At 51.9% G+C, this 22,471-nt stretch overlaps 1 protein-coding gene across 2 annotated transcripts; it reads left to right on the forward strand.

Moving 5' to 3' along the window:
• Positions 1 to 9,102: 9,102 nt before the first annotated feature.
• Positions 9,103 to 21,446, forward strand: LOC128274787 (potassium voltage-gated channel protein Shaw-like). Of its 2 annotated transcripts, none has more exons than XM_053013094.1 (7): positions 9,103 to 9,311; positions 13,002 to 13,119; positions 15,171 to 15,365; positions 16,532 to 16,750; positions 16,820 to 17,438; positions 17,560 to 17,706; positions 21,418 to 21,446. In XM_053013094.1, exons 1-7 carry the CDS (start codon positions 9,103 to 9,105, stop codon positions 21,444 to 21,446), a joined length of 1,536 nt encoding a protein of 511 aa, XP_052869054.1. The 2 variants fall into 2 exon arrangements, with proteins under 2 accessions (XP_052869054.1, XP_052869055.1); XM_053013095.1 differs by having other exon boundaries at positions 16,820 to 17,423.
• The last annotated feature ends 1,025 nt before the right edge of the window (positions 21,447 to 22,471 follow it).

Raw genomic sequence — 22,471 nt, forward strand, 5'->3', positions numbered from 1 at the left:
CGGCCCTGCATGGGAGCCGTTCCGTGCGCGAAGCATAAAGTGGAGCGAAAGATGCAAAGATTTAAGTAATGACTAATTTACTTCGCGAAACTTCCCGGAGCGAGTTCCGCAAGCAAGCAATTTACAGCTCCTCGGTGGCGCAGGTAAATTCGACCATTCGACTCGTTTCACCGTTAGTTACGAGCTCATTTTGTTCGGAACGAAATTTATTGTCGGCTACGGCTACGAAATCTCCCGAAAGCTTCCCATTTAATTCAATTCTATTCTCCGCAACTAATGAAAAGCACCGAAAGTTTCACTACCCTGCCGAGTGGGGCAGTCTGCTGCCGAAACGGGAAGGAAGTTAAGCTCAGCAGTAGCTCCATCAGCTCGGGTGCGGTTAATGCGCCATTAAACGAGATCTTCCACCAGAACGCACCACAAATCGGTAATTATTCAGCAGCGGAAGTAGCGAAATAGTGTCCAGCAATCCGTCGCGATCAAAGTCGAACTCCCCGTAGTTCTCCTTTATAGCGGAACTGATTAAATATCTCTTCGCCTCGGGGGCTTTAAATCGACACTTGCAGCTCCTGTGGGAACCAAAGTCAAACAGCGAGCACCTTGAAGCTAGCGAAGCCGAAAGTCTTATCCGATTAATGGCCAAACGGTGGCAAACTAACGGGTCGGAGGTGTTTAAATTCTTTTCACCGCTATCGATCGATCGAACTCGAACTGGTCGATGGACATAAACGGTTCGTGCCGATGGAAGGAAACAAATCATCCGCCATCGGTAAACCAATTGCGACCACGAGAATCTATTGGAATGGTAAATTAATTTATATTAGGGCCATTTCTAGAGGGTGATGAGAGTCTGGTTAATGAACTCCCGTCTGGTGTTAAGTGCGCAGCATAAATTAATGGTGACCCGCTCTAGACTTGGCGGGATGTTGACTTTATTTCTCCGGTTGATGGTCTCAGCTTAACCCACCAGCACCGACCACATATTGTACGATGTTTCGTGTTAACCGCGGCTTCTGCATCCTTTCGCAGGACGTTAAACGCAACCGTGCACTTCATTAGCATCACTTCCTTTGTTGGTACCGCTGCCACCGATTATCCTTTCGATGCCGGCCACAAGTTGGCGAGCCTTTCATCAGCAGCAGCAGCAGCAGCTGGTGCCGGGTGGGTCCAGAACACGCTTGGAACATTTTTAATTATGCGTAACGATGTGGTTTTAGACAGCCACAGGAGTGTAGTCCCCGCCAGAATCACCCGCTCTTGGCAGCCCGTTGCAGCAGCAATTAAACTCCCGCCACGCTCGTGTAACTCCGACAGCTAAAGGCCGTCCACCGGCTCCACCTTAGCCGGGTGTAGCGGCCGGGGGCGAAACGAAAACAATTATTTACTCTCCCAACGTGGCCGCCAACCGCCTCCCGCCGGGCGAGCCGGAAAATGACCAACCGCGTGACGCTTCCCGGTCCGGTCATCGCCAGCCGGACGTGGAAAGTGCAATCGATGTTTCACGTTCACCACCGGGGCACCGGGATCCACTGTGAGCCTGGATGGTCCGGGGCACCGTGATTGACTTCGCTGTCCACGGCACACCACGAACGTCGGACTTCCGCCCAAGCCGGACTCAGCGTATCATTTATTATTTTGAGCTTTTCGGAGGGCACGGGCGCCCCGATTCCAAGGACACAAAATAGGTCCCCGTCCACCATGCGCCATACGGACCGGAAACGGTCAATGGCGTAGTGAGCAATCAGTGGGCCGTTATTTCGTCCGGATTTGAAATTGTCCTTTGTCGTTTGTTTACTTTCCTTTTGTCGTCGTCTGTCGGTGGACGATAGATTACCGTGGGATGGTCCACCCTAGCTAGGACACACCAGCGGATGGCACGCGGCTCCATTTGGTACGTGGGTCACGTTGACGAGACGTTAGTGGCGTGATTGAGCGTCTCTGTCCGCCCTCGGGAGGCTCGTCGTAAGACGGAACCTCCAACTCTGATTTGAAGACCGTAACGGTCTGTGATTCCCCCGGGTTTACCTGGGCTGGCATTTCCGGGACTTCAGATCTGCCATTTTATGTCGCAAAACCGCTGGCATCGTGGTCGAGACACTGTCGTTCGGAAGTCTTCTCGAGGCGCGTTTTTGTCCATTTTTGGTCGATGCCGCCACTTACCTGAAGTGTGTGCCGAACGGCGGCGGCCAGAAAGCGCCTTGGCGAAAAGCGCCTTGAACGTTACAGCTTTTCGAAGGCGCTAATAGACGTTCGCCCGGCCACCAGGAACACCGAATACCGGAGCAGATAAATAACACAGTGGAGCTTCGGGCGGAGTTATGCATGGCGCGACCTACGAAGTCCGTGCAAGCGTCCATGATTGATTGGCCGTCTTGACAACGGCCCCCTGGAAGAAGTCTTACGAAGGCAAACAATCTCGGAACGTCACGCTCGGAATCTCCATACGAAGAGCGATGTCTTGCAAATCTCAGACTCGATGGGGAGTTTTTGTTGTAAGCCGAAGATTGATTGAGCCGATCTAGGATTGTGGAATTGCGTAAGCATTAATCGAAACTAAGTATCTTAACAGAGTCTGACTACATTCTGGTTATATCTTGAAGGCTATATAAACCCATAATGAAGATCATTTTGCAGTTTCATCACCGAAACGATCCACGAAACGAACTCACATTCTGTATTGCGGGAAAATTAATTTACACTACAGACGTTTCGTGCCCACACGGAGTGACGCTTTAATTCCGCGAAAGTAGTTTATAGATCGTGCACTCGGTGATTGATCTGATTTAGTTTCTCACTCTCCCGAAGACGGCGCTTCTAATGCACAATAAATAATCCCCCCCGGTGCACGCCATCGTGGCCTTGGGCTACATTTTGGTCTGACTTTTCACCACTGGCAGCACCATAAATCACGCCGGTCCGCGTGATTGCCCAGACGCTTGATCCTTGTCCGTTCGGCGCGCTAACAAGCGCTCCTCCGTCCGGTTCGACCCCGCACGACCAGCAACGAGCATTTAATTTTCATCACCATCTACGGCGAATCCGGGGTCAGTCGGTTCTTCAAGTTTTCTTTCGGTCCGCTGCGGAGAACAACACCGAACACAATAGGGAAGCGCCACAGGGACGGATGAGTAAGCAGAAGGCCACCGATGAGCCGCATCTCGCGCACGCTACCAAACCGAACACGGACCCGCTGGCGTCCTTTACAGCGCTTGCTTGCCTCCTTCTTGGTGGTTGGCTGGGTTTTGTTTAAAGAACACAAGGGTGGATGAAAAATGACACGGCAGGCGCCTACGAGAGGGCCACGGGTGAAAAATGGAATGAAATATTTAACAAAACAATGTTTTTCTTTCCGGTTTCTGCTTTGGCAACGTAAAAAAACGGCAGACCTCTTCCGGCCACCAGCGCCTCCGGTCGCTTGAAACAGGAGCCACCGAGTCGAGTCGTGCCGCCCGCCCGCTGGGCGCCTGGGTCATTCATTTGCAAGTCCTCGCGTTTCATATAAAATTTTAATTCTTATGATTTATGAACCAAGCTGTCATGTTTCCGTCTGCGAGCTGGCCGCGTGCACCGCTGCTATCGGTGCTGCGGCTGGGCAAAGATTAATTTTTCATCGGAGATAATCAAGAGATTCGCAGCACCGAAGGATTTACCGAAGTGAAGATGTAGGAAACAATGGGAAAAAGCGGAATCCGCACTCCGCCCCGTCTTAGAATATGTTGTCACGATCGCCTTATGATGCTCGTTATTTTAAATTGATGACTCTATGTTAGGCACTCCGTGGAGACCCGCCCGCTAAGCTGCGGATCGTTCCGTTTCGTTTCGCTGTCGCACATTCACCATTCGCATTTTTGCTCGATAAAACCTGATTAATGTTGGGCGGTCGGGATGGCTATGCTGACCAAAGGGAGCAAGATGTTTAAATTCAGCACACACAAAACGGAAGGATTACGATGCGGACGTTCCGCAACAATCAACCGAGCCAGCAGCAGCTGGCCACCGATAAAAAGCCCAAAGAAATCTACAATCAAACAAACAAAGAAACGGAAACTAGACTCATCAGCCGCATACCGAACAGCCCTTTTGCCCAACACGGAAAAGCGGAAGTCGTGCGGAATATTTGCAAACTCAAAGTGAACACTCCGTGCTCAGCCCGTCACCGGTCCGGTCAGCCGGCCGACCGACCGGGGGGAGCCATTTTGTTTGCATTGCGCAGCAATAATCGGATATCGTTTTTCTTCCCGGTAAATATTTGACTACAAGTGAGCAAGCAAAAACGTGATCGTTTGCCATTCGCAAGGTTCTCTGCGTTTCGTCCTTTCTCAATTTTTAGTCCGAGCTGCTTTAGTCTTTGGTCGGACGCGGACGTTTCATCAAATGGTGGAAAAGAGGACGCACCAACCAACACTACGGAACCGGAAAATAAAACAAACAGCGATCTTGGGAGAAAAAGCGTCGACCCGGGTGGCCCAAGAAAGAGAAGGAAAAAGCAAAGACTCATCGTCAGCCGTGCATGGCATATCAATGCGACGTGATAGATGATGCGAACGTTACTTCCGGTGTTTCGATTGCCATCCGAAATATCGAAAAGTATCGCCCTTTTGCCGTGGGGGGAGGGTGGTCGTTTTTCGTGCTCCCATTTCTCTGGCTCAGTGACCCACAGTGAGTTCGCGGGAACGGTAGCGAACGCTCGCGAATTTATATAATTCTGAATTCCATTTCCGTATTGGATCCATTTCCGGAACAGTTGCGCGCAGGAAGTGGAAACGAAATTAATCATAGCCAAATTCAAATACAGCAGCAGATCAATGAGAATGTCAAAAACTTATAAACTCCAATGTTTTGTCCGCCATCAAAACACGCGCCAATGCCCCCGGCGGATTGGGGCGGATGGTTTCGACAGTCTCAAAAGCCTCGCTGGAAATGTACGATCCGCAAAGTGCTCCCTTTGGGCCCTTTTGTGTAACAAGCGTAATACTATCACTTGGACAAAATGATCCCAATCCGATTTGCGAATTGCACCGATCGTTAGTTCCGTACCGAAAGTGTAGCCGTTGCTCGGAGAGAGATGAAGCCACCCAAATCCCGCGTTTCATCCTGCCCTCGGTGTGCCATCGAACTTATGGGGACTTATTTTGCGGGCCGTAACCGTAAGGGATCACACGTATGCATAAATCAGTAATCGGTCAAAGGGGATTGGACATGGAGCGTAATTTATAGATACGCCCGTAAGCCGGGGATGATGAAATCTACCATCGTTCGAGAATATTCTGCCTGAATAGAGGACTGAAAAGTGGCAGCATTGGAGTTCGCATACATATTCAAAACAATAACCAATAAGTTTACGTGTTCATCGGGTGGTCCGACTATTCCGACTCTAAATGATCTCAATGCCGTCAGCACCATATTCAACATTACTTCAAAACATCCTCCCCGAACGCAGTTTAGTGTTTGCGTGGCGGTAGTCGGTGTACCAAATGCCCGGAGAAGTTTCTTAGAATACATCCGAAGTCGTTCCGTTTATTTAAATAATATTCTCACGCATAAAAATGACGTGCAAGCACTTGGAATTTGGTTTTTCCGCTTTCGAGCAGTGATGCCCTGTTCGAAATCAAACGCCAAAAAGTATGCAATCATGCGTGCATAGCAGGAACGTTGAAAACTGAATTGTTGGCTCCGTTCGCCGTTGCATTCGAATCCATTCGATAACTTTTGCCCTCGGCAGTGTAAAAATCCGCATTACAAACATGATTAATCGCAAAGGAAGGCATAATTACCAAACATAACACGACTGCAACCAGCCACCCAAACTCTTTGTTATAAATAATCGATAACCCGGATACTCTGCGGACGGGGTGCAATGCATTCGATTATTGCTTTGTGCGCCATGCCATTAGCCAACAGTTACCGTGCTGCATGCGAGCCAGCCAGCTAATGATGATTACCTTGCTATGGCCGCGATCGGTGCTGTCGAGCCTTCCCGTCGGCACCCGGGAACAACAATAATCACCGGAGAGCTACTGAGACAAGCTCTGCCGGGGCTGCCTCTGTCAGCTGCGATGCGTGATGTATTGATAGCACGCTCGGCAACACCTAGCGAACTGAGCCTAATGCAGTTGCCTGCATTACGGGTGTGTACCGGGACGCAAATTAGCTTTCCCCAGCCGAAACCATCGCCTCATGTCAGTCACATCAGCCTCTACCGTGAGCTGAGGACATCTACACCTCACCACCAAAGATCCGTCACGTGAGTGAACACTGTCGGGCCGGTTTGCTATCCCGTCCCGGAGTCGTTGAGTCATCCAGCCCGACCGGTGGCCTAGTATCGTTACTGATCCGACAAAGATCAGAGCCGATTCGGCCCGAGAGCCAGGATGCTCTCGATGCCGGAGCGGAACAAAACATGCACATAATGAAATGATAATAGAAAATTATGCAAAACGCAAAAGCAACTATGCCCGGCAGTCACGATATCGATATGCGAACATCGCCAGCATGCGTAAGGTGACCCAGAACACGACATCGTCGACTATTGCCGCTCCGCTGTTGCGGAATGCCTGCGTTCGGAAAGGCTGCCAGCAAACGGAGCAGGATATGTGAGATTCTTGGTCAAACTGTGTCACATACTCTGAGGGGACGAAGAACAATGGCGAGCAGGTGAGGTCAGCCGTCAGGAGCAGCGGTAGATCTTCACGTTCTCGGTGCCGCCATTTTGCACCAGCCCGACACAGCTTACAGAAAGCGTCGTTACCGAATGCTGTGGCATTTTTCGACGTACGATAGCAACAATCACCGCCATGTTGGCCGGGAACTTCCAAGTGCCTGCCTGCACGCCTCCGCAGCGGGATGAAAGGCTTCTAGCGTTTGAGGAGTCATTCAAAGGAAATGGCACCGTATGTGTGTTTCTTGTACCCAGGGCGGGTCCTATGGCCGGCGCCACGAAAGGAGAACACGAAAAATCTTCACCCAACGGCTCGGGATGAGCGTTGCTGCAGTGAAAATCAAAGCAACCCAAACGCTGGAGACATGGAAACACTAATGTACATCTTCGTGTCACCCATAGCGATGGGGAAGATAATGACGATCATGGTTGCGATGATGATGATGATGGTGGTGCACACCCTTCGCACTCAGCTTTTGGTGCAGTATTTCATTTTCTCTGCACCACCGACACTCGGCTTTATCTTAAACCCAGCATAATTCCATCTTCTGCAGCAAAACTAGAGCAATGGAGCGGGGTCCTGGGAAATGAATCATTTATGAAGGCGAACCAGGCGTCGGCGTCGGCACGAGTTCCACTCAAGCGAAATAAGCGCCACATTACGGGGCGGGCTTCGAGTTTACATTTCAACAACCAACAGAACGAGTCCGAGCGAGAGAAGTCCCGGGAGTCGCCGTAATGAGTGGACGGCAATGAAGTGCTAACCGCAACTGAATAGGAGCCCCGTTCGCTACGAAGCGCCGGCTTACTGCTACACGAACTGTTTTTGTCGGTACGATAGTGGTACAGTTATGGCGGACTATGTTTTTACACTCGCAAGTCCTTTCTTTCCCGTCTTAAATCCTGTTTTCATTCATCAAAAACCTTGAACCTTAGCAACCTCGACCGCAGCCGCCGGTTCTGACGGTGCGGGACTCTGCTTGGTTGGGCAAACAGCTTTAAAGGTTTTCACCTTGCCGTGTGGGCTCTGACCCAGTGCCACTCTGCATTGACCATTGATTAATAATTACTTAATGAACGTCGGTCATTAAGGTGCTTTCAATTATGGAACGACATTAAGTGCGGTCTGGGCACGGGTACAGATCGCTCCGAGGCACGTTGCGTAAACACAGTTTAAAACTATAACCCTTGTTTACGCAAAACATTGGCCGAGGGTGTCACCACCATGTTTTGGGCAGTACGTGTGTGTGTGTGTGCGGTATCAATGACCGGCACGTCATACACGGGTAAACAGCAATGATTTGCCGGGAATTAATTGAAGCTCACCCTTACGGGTATAATTAATGAGCCCCGGCTGGGATACCCTCCAACGGTTCCGCCAGTTTGCTCGCCAGTCAAAACACATGTTTGCCGGCCGCCTGATGATGTGGGACGGTCATCTGGCCAGCCGGCCGGCTCCCGCTATCGGGTCGGTCAGTAATTCAATTGACGAAAAAGCATTAACTCCAAACACCCCGGCCCGGAGCCGTTTTAATCTGACGCAACATTTATCTGCTACATATTTATTGCGCCGTCTTCCCTTCTCTTCCCGCGCAGGCCACCCGGCGAGACAACACAGCGGCTGGACAGCATCATGCGGAACCGGATGTGTAGCATAAGCTTCGGCGACAGTTTAAGCTTCCGCTCGTTGGATCGATAGGGCGTTGGAACGGGACGGGACCGGTCGTTCGCGTGGCTTCACATCCAGTCATCGGAGCGGAAGCGCGGCTTGATGGCCAGGATGTGGCCCTAGACCCCTAGGTGCTGGCGATGGTGGTACCAGCGAACGTGATAGCATGCAGACCCTAAAACCGACCGGGACCGGTCGCAATGCACAATTATCCTCACGCCAGACGATGATTAATTGCTGCTAAAACTCCCTGTCCGCCCCGGTGGGTCGGTGGACGATGACGTCGAACAGCAAGAGGCAGCGCAAAGCTCAGCGCCCTGTAAGCAACGAGCAGTAAAGACAGAGTGAAGCACCGAGCGAGCCACACCGACAACCGAGAGGGACCCAGAATTAGGTGCCACAAAGCAACCAGGAAAACAGCCCAAAATCCGGCCAAGGATTCGGCCATCAAAATCTTTGTATCCCCGGCACACACGGATTACGCTTAAGACGGTCGTCAATGGACTCGGGGACCCCGTAATTGAATGCACACGTGACGGGACGGGCGGGATGTGGCTGCCCGCTAGGGGGATGTTGTAGTGTGTGGAACCATTGAGGAACATCAAACCACGTCCCGGCCGTAGCCCGTGCGACAGGACCGTGACCGTTAGAAGCCGGAAGCTCGCCCAGACTAAGGACAGCTTCAGAGAGAGAGCGACGGCCGCCTCGGAGAAGGCCCCAGGGGACCGAACCCATCGCCCACAGCCCAAACCGCACATACACTCCAGCCCGGGAAATGAATCTTATGAATATGGACTCCGAGAACCGCGTGGTGCTGAACGTCGGCGGTATCCGGCACGAGACGTACAAGGCGACGCTGAAGAAGATCCCGGCCACGCGGCTGTCGCGGCTGACGGAGGCCCTCGGCAACTACGATCCGGTGCTGAACGAGTACTTCTTCGACCGCCACCCGGGGGTGTTCGCCCAAGTACTCAACTACTACCGGTGAGTGCAGCTGGGAATATTGATCAGTCCCGGACCATTCATTCGTTGATGCCGTCGCTCCCTATTTGGCCGTGCGCGTGAATGGCTTTTAAGCTACTTTCTTGCATCGAATCGGACTCCATGTTTCCTTTTTTTTTTGTTGCTGAGGTGGTGGTTCAAATCAATTTCGCTATTCATCAGCGCAATAGTTATGCAGTTCGCATTTCCGCCCGCAGTTCTTTAATCTTCTAATACTTCGACGAACAACGAACAAATGGCAACAAATTCGCAACCGACGTGGCTTCACTCATCAGCGGGCCAAAGAGGTTCTCGGGCTTCTTGTAAGACGAACTTCATCGCCGATGCTTGGTCCGGACGTTGAGCGAACTTCGAGCGCAAGATTGCGAACCGATCGGCCAAGTCCGGTGCCGCCACCAGCATACCAATGCGCTCGCAATGTGTTCGGCTGCATGGAAGTATTTCATTTCACGAACGACCCTCGACGAAGCCGGACTGGGGAGCAATTTGTAAACTACCGCCGAACCCACTCCGCGCGCGTGGTAAGCTAATCTCGCGCGTGGGGCAAGTTCTGAAAGCAACTCCTTCCGGTGCACGCTGAGTGTAACGATGAATACATTTTTCGGCTCGAAGTCTTGGCTAGGCTATTCAGCGCGTAACTTTGCGCCACGTTTCATTCAGCGCTCGTTCTCCATTCAGTGGCGTAGTTGGAAATGGTGGCGGTGGCCATTGTTGCACGTTAAGTTAACGAAGTTGGGCTTCGGCTTGTTACAATTCTGGCTTACAAGCACAGTTAGCTTTTGTGTGCTCATTGGACTAATTTACTGTTACAGAAAGCCAATTGAGTGCCTCGGCTGTGATGATCAGCAGACCGTCGGACTCAAACGGGTCAGAAGTGTGTGTTACAATGTTGCAAATATTCAACATTATGAGCAAAATTATTAAATATCAAGCTTGTCGTTACGGCGAAAGTCCAGTCCAATGGAAAGTTTTAATCCTAGGACATTTGCATCATGTGGTCCGAGTCTGAAGAGGATACTTGTTTGCCTCGAACGGAGATTCGTCTTCATCGTTCATATTCCTTCATTTTGTGAGTCGTGGATCAACTGCTTCGGAGCAGTATGACAGTCGAGCTGTCAAACGTGAGCCAAGCTACTCGATTCGGAGAAATGCTACTATCGACTCAGTGCTTACTATAAATAAAGATATAACATCCTGGCAACGAGAGTTGTAACAACAGGCGACGTGGACTACAATAATGGGTATGTGCTTCAAAAACCACTTCGTTCGACCAGAATCTAACGGAGCCGACAATCTCCCTGCAGAACAGACGTAAGTCCAAACACGGTACTCAGGATGAAGAGATTGCCATTCGCACAAAGTTCGAATCCTTCACTATCCCACAATTCCGAGCGACACTTTGACTTCACCAGAAACTACCACAATCTGCGTCGCTGTCACGGAGTCTTCTAATGAGACCACAGTTAGTTGCCCGAAAAGGAAGCGCAAAAAAAAGACAACCCGAGAAAGTTGTAAAGACATTCCGGTTTTTACTTTCTTACCCGTGTGCCCGTGTCACGTCGCTTTTAAATGTGAATAAACATGACCGAGCGGCCAGGGCAGGGTGACAGGGAGTGAGCGCACGGACGGAACTTCTTCATCGGCAGCGCAAATGCGGGAATGGAAATGGACGGCCCACTCGTCGTCCCGGACGATGTCGATGGCGTGCAGAAATGGCGAGTAATTAAGCCCCCGGCAGACCCAACCGGCCGTGGCCGTGGAATGCACGGTGCTCGAACTTTTAATTAAACCATTTTTCCTACCGATTGCATTTGCGCAACTTGTGCGCCCTTCGGTGTCCGCGCGAGTTGCGGTTCCGACGACCCAAAAACGAGGAAGGTGGAGATTAAGCTCCCGCTGTTGCTGGGTGAAGTTTTTGTAGAAAAGATTTCGACGACCAACACTCTCGGCGGCCCACTCGGGCTCAAGATGAAGTCCAAGCACCCTCCAAGGCTTGGTGGGCAATCGATTTTCCCTTTTTCCCGGGGTGCGAAAATTGTTGCGGTCGAGTCGAGGGAGAGGAAATCGAATAAATTTTACACACGAACGTGATTTAATCCATCCAACAAAACCGGAACCGGTGCCCGAGCATGACGTCCGCTGGTCACGCAAACACCGACCCGCTTGGTTCGTGGTTGCATCCCCGGCCCTTCAGGTTCCTATTTTGTGGAGCTCCTTACGGGCGCACACACAACGGTCGGTCGGTCGCCGACAACCGCCGGAAACTCATTGCCAATTCTTCGCGAGTACTCGACCAGGCGCGTCAAGGGCCCCATTTTCCTGACAGCAAAACTATGGAGCTTGGAACCGGGTTCGTTGGAGGGCATATTAAATTTACATCTCACTGAGCAGCGGTGGAGGGATGGGCCCCCTCCCGGCCACTGGCTGCCGGTGCTGCCCGTGGCGCTGATGATGATTGATAAGTAGGTCAAATCAATAGGATGAAAGTACAATTTCCGCCACGCATCTGACCCCGACGGAATGTTAATGTTACAAATGGAAATACATTTGCTAATGGGAACAAATTGGGTGATAAGGTTCCGGGTTCTCCGGAGCAGAAGCCGCTGCAGAACAGACCCCATTGATGGACGACGATGATCAAACAGAACTCGTCCGATAGTGCGGGGTTTGTTTTTTAAACATTACCCACTTTCCAGAGCCGGTCTCCGGGCTCCGAGTGTTTCCGTGCACGATTTTAAATGCAGTTTTTTTTATCGCACCGCCTTTTTTCGCAACCATCGCCTACTAGGTCGGCGCTTTGATGTAAAGGTTTCCGTCGGTTCGGAAAAGCGCTTAAAGTTTGGTCCGACAGTTCCATCTTGTCGCCGCCTCGTGGCCTCTCTCCACTGAACAATTGAGAAAAACTTTTCATCGCCCACCATTGCGAAAGCTCCATTTGCCCGAGTGTGCCGTTAAGGAAAAACGAAAACTTCCTAATGTTATCGGCCCTCCGTCGGAGGGCTCGTTCGAGGACACTGGTTGCTCGTAAAAAAACCCAACACACTCCGGAATCGGGGGAAAAGTAATCGGCACCGAGGGCTGCTGTGGTTGTGTGGTGGTGGAAAGCGCTTCATCAGATCAGATATAGAGCGCTCCCGTTATCATCATCATCAGCAGCAGCAGCAGCGTGTCGTTTCGTCATCATCGTCGGGGATGTTTATGGTTCATCATTATCAGTCTGTTCTCCGTCCGGTCTCGATGAGTGTGTGTTAGCACTTTGCCACTGTTTTGTTGTTATGATTATTAGTTTTTTCTCCCACTTTTCCTTCCCCCAACCAACACACACACACACACGTGTTGCGTGGCGTGAAGTTCGGTTAAAAGTGGGTTGTGCGTTGCTACGACGGTGCCTGTTGGTAAAATAATGTTCCGACCGACCCTAGCCTAAACATGGGCTAGACTAGGTGGGGTCTGTGTTGGTGAAAATAGTTCACCACCACCAGTGGAACTGGCGAGATGGAAATGAGGAACGTATAAACAACGGCAACGGCAAAGTATCCCGTTTTTAGAGCTGAAGCCAGAACTGCCACTTCGCAACACCGGGGATCGAGCTAGACGATTCCGTCTCGCGCGTCACCCGATGTTGAGCGTAAATTAAATTTCCATTATTTATTTTTCCACCAAAAACCCCAGGACGGGCAAGCTCCACTACCCGACGGATGTGTGCGGGCCGCTGTTCGAGGAGGAACTATCGTTCTGGGGACTAGACTCCAACCAGGTGGAGCCGTGCTGCTGGATGACGTACACACAGGTAAGTTTGCCAAGGGCATGTGAGCCCCCTCGGGGAAAACTTCCGCCACCGGGTGGGCAGAAAATAATTAATCGGAAACCCATCGGAGTGGATCGTAAAGCAATAGTCGGTCCAGGTTGGTAGTTCCCTCGCGTTGGTCTGCCAATCCCAAAAACCCCACAATTGTGGCCCCGATCCAGCTGTAAATGTCGTCCTCAGCCTTCGCAGCCGTGTGCTAGTGTCGGATTGAGACCCATTAACTGAAGGAACGTGGCCATTGGATCGTAAAACGAACGCTGCCCAAATCACCATCCGGGGCCCGGAAAACGAGGAAAAGATTTTTATCGTCACCGCATCGATCGGAGCTGTGTCTCTGGCTCACCCTTGGTTCGCAAGCTAAGTCGAAACGGAAGCACTCGATGATGAAGTCAACCCCGGGTCGAGCACCGTTGGGTGCCGTTGGCCGTCGCTGATGAACTCCTTTGGCACACACACGCGGGGAAGCGGGCTTCGGCCGAGCTTCCGGCTTACGCGTGTGTGTGCGTTTGGCGACCTTTGTGTCAGCGAGTATTAGATTGGAAGGCCCAAGGATGTGCAGGCAGCCCCGTGCAGGCGGCAGCGTGTGGCTTGCGGATATTGTTTTGGCAATGTCATGACACTGTCATCAAGAGCGACTTTCGGTTTCGGCTTGTCAGCATCGCGGTCCACCGGCGGACCGGCGGACCGGCAAGGACGGCCGGCAAAGCGATACAAAATGCGAAAATGCGATCCTATTATCCGGTAGGTTCGATCCGGCGACCGAAGCCCACCCGTCGCCGGTGTACGGATTGTCGGTACCGGGTACTTTGGGGGCTCATTTTGATCCCCAGTTTACGAACCTTTCCGCAGTGGCCTGCGGACACACATACACAGCGCGAGGCTAGGCTGTCCTAATTTAATAATGCCGATCCATTTGGGCGCAGGTAAACGACGGACGAAAGAGCAAAGGTTTTCGATACCTTTCCGTGCGAGTTCCGTGCAAGAAACAGAACCCGGCCGTCTTATGTGCCGAGTTACGCGGAACGTTCGATAAGGATTTTAAGCAATTGTGTAAGGCCCCGGGTTCATTGTAGATCGAGGTAAGGTGTAGGGCAAGTGACAAATGACCGAAAGGAGTAAAACATCCTCTCGTTATCCTGCCGGATGTCGGTGCCCAACCGGGTGGGCCAACTGCATTACTATACAAAACATTTCAATAGCAGATTAAGGAGCGCGACTCAAGAATGATTAATGATCCGCCCCCGGGGCCATCGGTGTTCAATTGTGCCATTCCGAAAGGTTTACCACCAACAAAACACGGCTGCGACTGCTGGCACCGTAAGCCGGTAAGCCGTTCCGTGGCGCACAATACGAGCGACGCTCAAAAGCGTCTCCGTAAGACGTCTCCAGTGTTTTCTGCGCGGGGGCCAAGGCAAAGCTTTGGGCGCGGTTCGCGGGCGAAGAAGTTTCGAGCGCCGATTAACAATCGACCGGCGCTGCTTTTAAGGATGAGTTTTGATAAACATTTTAACCCCCGGGCCTGGGGAGGTTCGGTACTTGGGTCCGCGTACTTTTGTCGTATGATTAATGGGCATTTTGTTAACCTCGTTTTTTTCTCCTGGTCGAAAGCGAGCGCGACTACAAATCATTTCGGATCTCACACGGGGCAATGGGGACAATCTGGGGGTGAGCGTCCGGGAGTACACGGTGGCTTTGAAGCCGCCGTTAAAACAACCCGACGCTAGGAACGGTACCCGGCCGGCCGGCCGCCCCGGGTTCGGGTATCGACCGATCCGATCGCATAATGTTTATCCATTTATTTTATGTTCTGACTCCGCGCGCGTGTGCCGTGCAGCTTGTGAGGGAAAAAAATCGATCCAATTAAAATGCCATTACCGCTGAACCGCAATCTTTGGCGCGCGGGAGCCCCTACATTCCGAAGCTTTTCCTTTATCCGTATGCATCCGCCGGGATCGCAACGCTGCCATTCGTGGTTCCTGGACCACTTTCTCACCGGTTTCTTTCTCGTTTGTTCCCTTGTTTCTCGTCCACAGCATCGAAATACACAAGAAACGTTGGCTGTTTTAGATAGATTAGATTTAGATACGGAAAAGCCGACCGACGAGGAGGTCGCGAAAAAGTTCGGTTTCGAAGACGCTTACAATAAGGGCAAGGTGAGCTGGTGGCAGCACCTGAAGCCACAGATCTGGTCACTCTTCGACGAGCCGTACAGTTCCAACGCTGCCAAGGTGAGTTCGTTTCCCAAATATCGGTTGTAGCGGTTGTTGAAGACAGGCGCAAAAGGTTTGTATGATTATATTAAAGCTCCGGCTAAGTGTATCATCTTTATCACCCTGCGATCGAACCGCTCCGGCTTTGGAGCCCGACCGCCAATGAGTGTCGGGGCCATTAATTAATAAACCATCACCCGGCGCGCTTCGAACGAACCAATGAACCGGACCTGAACCATTATCGGACCTAGCGAAAGGTCTTCCCGCCCGACGAACCATTTCACTGAATCCGTAATTTATAACTTTCACTCGAAAAAATCCAACGAAAAAGGACTGCCCACTTACACGATGGGAAAAATGTCGGACCGGAGCGCCCATCCGCCTGGCCCGGGCCCCCAGAAAGCAACCCTCTCACGTCCCTTTCGGTCGGGTGAAGTGTGAGAATTTGTTTGGCGTTAATTTTCCCAGTTTTCCCACCGGTTAGAAGGTCACGGAAGCATGGAGAAAACCACAACACTCGGACCCCTTCATCGAAATGGGTCGGCCGGTCTCGAAGGAGCAAAAAACAAATCGCATCGAAGGGTTCGCGCGACCCAGAGTATGGTGAGAGATCCCTCGGAGGCCTGTCGGAGTAAACAAATCTGTCAATCAAACAGTCGATCGGTCGATTTCACGCAATGTGGCCGCGCGCAAAGTTCATCTTTCCGCCGACGACGATTAGGCCGCCCTGGCCGGCGGCGGCGAACGACCGTCCGGAGAAGTTTAATGGGACCGGCCCACTGTTCGGTCGGTTCCAGTTGTGATTTATCGCTTTCGGGTGCCTAGGACGAAGGCGCATCCTTTCGCTTTCGGTTTCGATGATAACGGTACGGGTAGCAAATCCGGTACTCCAACGCTCGCCGATTCGGACCGGTCCGTCTTTGGTCCAGTGACCGAAGTGGACTCGGATCGTTAGAGGGAAATGTTTTATGGGGAAATGCAAATTAAGGACTCCTGCAGCCGGGGGCCTCTCGAGCAGGGAGATCGATTGCGATTCGCCTGTCGAACTAGTCGGCCAGTAACGGTCGATGATTATGATGATTGGCCGTTCCGGGCTTCAACGCTCCTTCTAATTAAAAGGCTTTAGGACCGGACACATTCCATCGTAGAACTAAAGCATCCCTTCTTCTCTCGCTCTCCGGCAGATAATCGGTATCATATCAGTGTTTTTCATCTGCGTGTCGATCATATCATTCTGCCTGAAAACCCACCCGGACATGCGCGTCCCGTACATCCGCAACATCACCGTCAAGACGGCCAATCAGAACACGTCCTGGGTGCTGGACAAAACGCAAACGAACGCGCACATCGCGTTCTTCTACATCGAGTGTGTCTGCAACGCATGGTTCACGTTCGAGATAATGGTAAATTGTTGCGGTGCTCAATGGGGCGGTGTGTCCTGTAAATAACTCTTATTCTTGCGTTCGCCACAGGTACGCTTTATATCGTCGCCAAGTAAGCTAAGGTTCATCACGTCATCTGTAAATATCATCGACTACATCGCCACGCTGAGCTTCTTCATCGATCTGATACTGCAGCGGTTCGCGTCGCACCTGGAGAACGCGGACATCCTCGAGTTCTTCTCGATCATCCGCATTATGCGGCTGTTTAAGCTGACGCGCCACTCGTCTGGCCTGAAGATCCTGATCCAGACGTTCCGGGCGTCGGCCAAGGAGCTGACACTGCTGGTGTTTTTCCTCGTGCTGGGCATCGTGATATTCGCCAGCCTCGTGTACTACGCCGAGCGCATCCAGATCAACCCGCACAACGACTTCAACAGCATCCCGCTCGGGCTGTGGTGGGCACTGGTCACGATGACCACGGTGGGCTACGGTGATATGACGCCCAAGACGTACATCGGCATGTTCGTGGGGGCGCTCTGTGCACTGGCCGGTGTACTGACGATTGCCCTCCCGGTGCCCGTCATCGTGAGCAACTTCACGATGTACTACTCGCACACGCAGGCCCGGGCCAAGCTGCCCAAACGGAGGCGGCGCGTCTGTCCGGTGGAACTGTCGAGGCCACCGCGGCTTCCAGGTAATTGTAACACAAGTACGTACTGCCAATTGCACCGTGCCACGACCAATTGCACTCCCTGTCGCTACTACGTCCCACGAGAGCCCTCCACTTGAAACACCCGACACTAATAGGTCCGCGTGTGGTGTCGTTCCAGGTCAAGCCGGTCCGGGCGGTATCTGCAACACCGGGTCCGGTAAGCTGCCTTCCTCGAATGCGCCCAGCACGGGCAGCATGGACCAGGCGATCCGCCGGATGAACGCCAACCGGACAATATCGAAAGACGTTATCCTACCGAAGATGGGTAAGTGTCCCGTTCGCGGTGTACCCGTGTTCCGTGTTCCCCTCTTTCCTTATCGTGTTGTGGTAACCATAGTCGATCCCCAGTAGCTCAGTGGTAAAACGCTCTAGAACCGAGTAAACCGGACCCCACAAACGCTTCGCCACCCTACTCACCTTTTGGGCGGGTTCTTTTCTGTTTCTTAGTTTCTTCTCACCAACATATCAGTAGATCTGCAACCCGTCCCGAAAACTATCACACACTCTGGTTCTTTTCTCTTTTCCTTAAACTATTGTTTTTTCTTTTCGTCTTCTCCTTTTCGACAGCATGATGTGATTGCCGTATTATATTCTTGTCGCTTACTATCTCCACACGCTTAGCAGTGTATAAATGTAAACTGGAACTGAACGGAGCCCTGCAAGAAGGGATGAAGTAAGATGGGATAAGTGAGAGAGAAAGAGGCAGAGAGGGAGAGTGTTCAGTTTCTGATTGCTTGCCCTTGTGTTTGAATTTGCCGTTTGAACCTGCGCCAGACCCGCGCCGTAGACCCAGTGTTCCTAATCCTAACCGTTCTCTTTATTGTAACTCTCTCTCTCTCTCATCCTTCCCACCCAACCAAACGAATACGCCACTCGAAAGTATCGCTCTAAACCTGTGTCGTCGTATCTCTAGAGTCTAGTGCATCGATCGGTGTGTAATGGGTCCTCGTTCAAAGCCGGCCCCCCCAAATGAGTTCTATAGAGCATACAAAAATCATAGAACGGCGAACACACACACTCAAAAAAGACGCATTCCGGAAATTGGATCTCCGATCGACTCTGCTCCTTGGTGGGTGGAAGAAAAAAAGGCAGAAGGCAGCAGGCAGAGAACGGAACCGGAAATGCGTGAAATTCCTCTTCCACTCAGCCAACAACGGTGGTGCATCGCCCGTGCAGGTAAACTTCGTGTCCGTGTCCGTCCCTTTGGCCCCGTTAGCTTAGCTTAGAGTAGCGCGTAGGTGCTGTTTTGCTGCCGTAGTCCATATAGTCTCCCGCCATCCTGTCCTGCCCTTCCGCGGCACAGTGAAGCCAGCTGTTCGACGCCTGTGCACCGAAGATACGATGCCCCCAGCTGGCTGTCCGTCAATCGGAACGCCTATCAATCACCCCTAAAACACCGATTACCGTGGGCGGCTCGCACAAAGTCACAAAGCACGGCACGTGTGTCATGGATCCCTTTCACTGGCACGCGCTCCCTTGGCAAAAATCTTTGTTGAATCGAAAATCTGTTGCACTTTGCGTATCCTTCCGGCAACGGCGTGAGCGAACTCACGTGAGCTTTGAAGGGCCGGATCTGCACCGACGAGCCGGTGGACGACCGTGGAATTAGCATAATTTATGCAGACTGTTTGTTTTCGATTTGCATCAAAGTCCTCTAGTTCTGGGAGCGGTCTGGCAAGCCACCGGAGAGAGGCGAGCGGAAAGGACGAGACATTCTGGGGAAAACTGTGAGACGAGCATCGAAAGCAACGCAGACGGGTCGTCTCCGGTCCGGAGAAGCAACCTTTGTATCCCAACAATCTTCGAAAGTGTTTCTCGAACTTAGGAACCGTGCTCCGAGCGCCCGAGTGAGGGTTGTTGCTTTTTGAGCGCTCGACGTGACATTGACATTCACTCCGGTATTTGAATGACAAATATTGTTCGACTCCAGGGTTCGTCGGAATCCATTTCGCCGGCGGCTCTGAATCGGCAGCATTTTGCATGCGGAGCACCGTCCGAGGCACTTGGAAACGGATTAGTTAATGGGTGTCGCATCGCTCGTACCGGGATTAATTAGCCCCGAAAATGTCGGAACACGTTGTTCCGGTCCGATGCCCGCCGGCTTGCGAACTAATCCGGAGATGAGACGGCGTACGTTTTTATGCGCTGCCATTCGACACGATTATACTCTAATTAAGAGATGCCCTACCCAGCGGAAGAATGTATAAAACATTGGACCACGCGGTCCAGGCTTTGGATGGGTGTCCTTGGAGACTGTGTAGCATTCTGTTTACTGTTGTGCAACGTCCACATTGTTGGCCCGAAACCCGCATCAACCGGATAACCGGCACACACACACACACACACGCGCAACGGGTCCGTCCCACGTCGGATGGGCAGGATGAAAAACGATGGGAACCATTCGTTACGGTTCCAATCCATAAAAACGGACACATTATGCAATCTCCTGTTCCGCCTCGGCGCCGGAGGCGCAACGATTGAGATGAGATGTGATGGTGGGCGCTTTCCGCATTAAAATGACGCAAGAAAGAATGAAGCCCCAAACCACGGTGTGTGGCCACGTGGCTACATATTTCAACTCTTGGCCGTCGCAGACGTAGAAGAAGTTGTGATGGGGAAAGGCAAGCGGAACTCACGAAAGTTTTGGGCCCCATACTCTGCCTTGATTGAACCCAGAGACCGTGTTGAAGGGGGAGCAGTGTGTCCAGGACACCGTTAAACACTTGTACGAACATTTAGTCTGTTCATAAAACTGTCCTATTTTCCAGCGTGTGGACGGGCTCAGACCGAGGGCTATTATCTAAGACACACTCCAGGTCTTGGGTCTTGTTGGTGCCTCGAAGAAAACCGAAATCCGCCCGTTCCGACACCAATGCCCGGTCCGGTGGTGGTGAAAAGTAAATGATTAAAACCATAAAATATAAATGTTAAAAGGACCCAAGCAGAGCACCCCTTGGGATGGTCAACTTTCACGCCAGTGAACCTGACCGCATTTTAAGGAAAGACGGCAGAAGCAACCTTCAAGCCCGGGGTGGATGCCACGTGGCAACCCGGGTGGTGGAAACCCAGGCCGCACCGATTGTCACGGCTGTGTACCGGAAATGTTATCATTTAAAATACGGCCACATGTATCTTCTGGTTTTATGGCCACTTTCTTGTACCGGGCCGCTGCTGCTGGGGCCTTAATCGAAAGGCGGCCCTTCCGAAGGCGACCGTGTCCTTAAAGAAGGAGAGAGAGAGAGAGCGAAAAAAGACCGAACGATTTTAACGCGAATGTTGGATGGTGCCACTACCAGAAGGATACATTATCTGACGACATTTATGCTACGGTATGAAGTGTTCGGCCGTGTAGATTGTCGGTTTTTCTCGGGGAGGCCGAAGTTAGCGAAAGCCCGGGACCTGGTATTTTGGGAATCGTTTATGACCCTGCGGATTGACATAAACATGCCTGCTACATCTTGCTCCACCAGTAAGCCATTAATTCCAATGCCACGCCAGCCGTGTAGATGTCCATTTGCCGTTTTTTTTTCGGCCGTGAAACAGTAATGGACACAGAATTACATCACAGTGGTCCAATTTTCCCGGGCCATGCACTCCATTACCGATACTGCAGCTGCCAACGACCATTCAACCGATCAATCAACATGGACCAGACATTCCACAGAGACCTACCTCCGCGGCCGCGCTCAGTTCAGTTAATCAATGCAATTCCGAGCCCGTCAACCGCAGAGTGTCGGACAGCGTCGCTTCACTCGACCGGACTTAATTTAGCCGCGTTTTTCCGCTTCCCCGGCCGAGCTGCACCGATTATTGCGATTATCCTTTCCCGGCCCCCGGCGCGACGCGTCTGCGTCGTCACCGACGACGGATTTGTAACGCCGAGATGGATTTGTAACGAATTTCTGTATTTTCTCGTTTCCGTTTTCGTTTCCCTCTGTCCGCCCGGCGCTTTTCCGGCCACAACTTTCCATTGCAGAAACCAAGGAACCGGTGGGAAACGTTTAAAGCCGAAACATCCGAGTCGCCAAACACACATTATCCAACGCTGGCTGGGGTCAAAGGAGGCGACGAGCCGAGTTGGCGGCTAACAACAACGGAGCTGCGACGAGCTATTCGACGACGAGCAGACCATCGGCCGCGGCGGTCAGCGAGGAAAATGATCGGAAAAGCTTCGGTGTCCACCCGCTGGCACTTGCCGGGTGAGCGACGTTTGCCACGGGCCCTGACAGGTGTAATCCGAAGAAAGTACACAACTTCACCGCCGCCGTTCGCTTCGTGGTGAAGCAAAACGTTGACCACAGTTTCCCATCCGAGCAGCCTTTGATCTTTACTTTAAGAAAGCGACTTTTCTTCACGAAAGTTATGAAACGAAAGGTGGTGGTGTGTTAAAGGCTGGCGGCACACGCCGTGAGAGCCGCTTTTCACTTTTCCACGATGTTTTTCCACCTCGTCTGGGCGCTTTGCTTCGTAGAGTTTCGCCTCCGCCGTGCGATGAAAGTTAAACGTGTAACGAGTCAGCCCTAAATGATGGATCGAGACTGACAGCATCACGGGCGAATGAAAATATGTTGATGCTGGTGACTTCCCAGAATGCCGGCTCAAGATGGAAAACCTTCTGGAAATCTCTGTCCCCAAAACATCCTAGCGGTGAACCCAGCCCAAGGCTAAGGCCGGCGGAGAAGTCGGAGTAAGATTGAAAAATGGCTTCCCGACGAAAACAATGGGCCGATCGGCGGCCGCAAGCAACAATTGCACACACCGCGCTGTGCCCGCAACCACCAACGCCTTTTCTTCCTGCGAGGCTATGTCCTCATTTTTCGACTGAAAAACGCTGCAGCCCCGCAGCCGGGACCGATGATTAATATCGGTAATGTTTCATCCGCATATGACCCAAAAGGGACGGCCTTGTTTTTTGTCGTATGTGTTTCCATTCATCTTTTTCCCTCTTCTAACCTCGCTTTTCACAAGGACAATGCAGCATGGCGGCAACAATATGTTGCTCACCGGTCGATGCTTAGAGAGAGAGGCTC

Source organism: Anopheles cruzii, chromosome 3, assembly GCF_943734635.1.
Source record: "Anopheles cruzii chromosome 3, idAnoCruzAS_RS32_06, whole genome shotgun sequence".
Lineage (NCBI taxonomy): Eukaryota > Metazoa > Arthropoda > Insecta > Diptera > Culicidae > Anopheles > Anopheles cruzii.

Bases quoted from the DNA above. Each gene is read 5' to 3' on its own strand.
- LOC128274787 (XM_053013094.1), top strand. From the start codon at position 9,103: ATGAATCTTATGAATATGGACTCCGAGAACCGCGTGGTGCTGAACGTC. The intron at 15,366-16,531 runs GTGAGTTCGTTT...GCTCTCCGGCAG, and splicing joins ACAGTTCCAACGCTGCCAAG to ATAATCGGTATCATATCAGT. The intron at 16,751-16,819 runs GTAAATTGTTGC...CGTTCGCCACAG, and splicing joins GGTTCACGTTCGAGATAATG to GTACGCTTTATATCGTCGCC.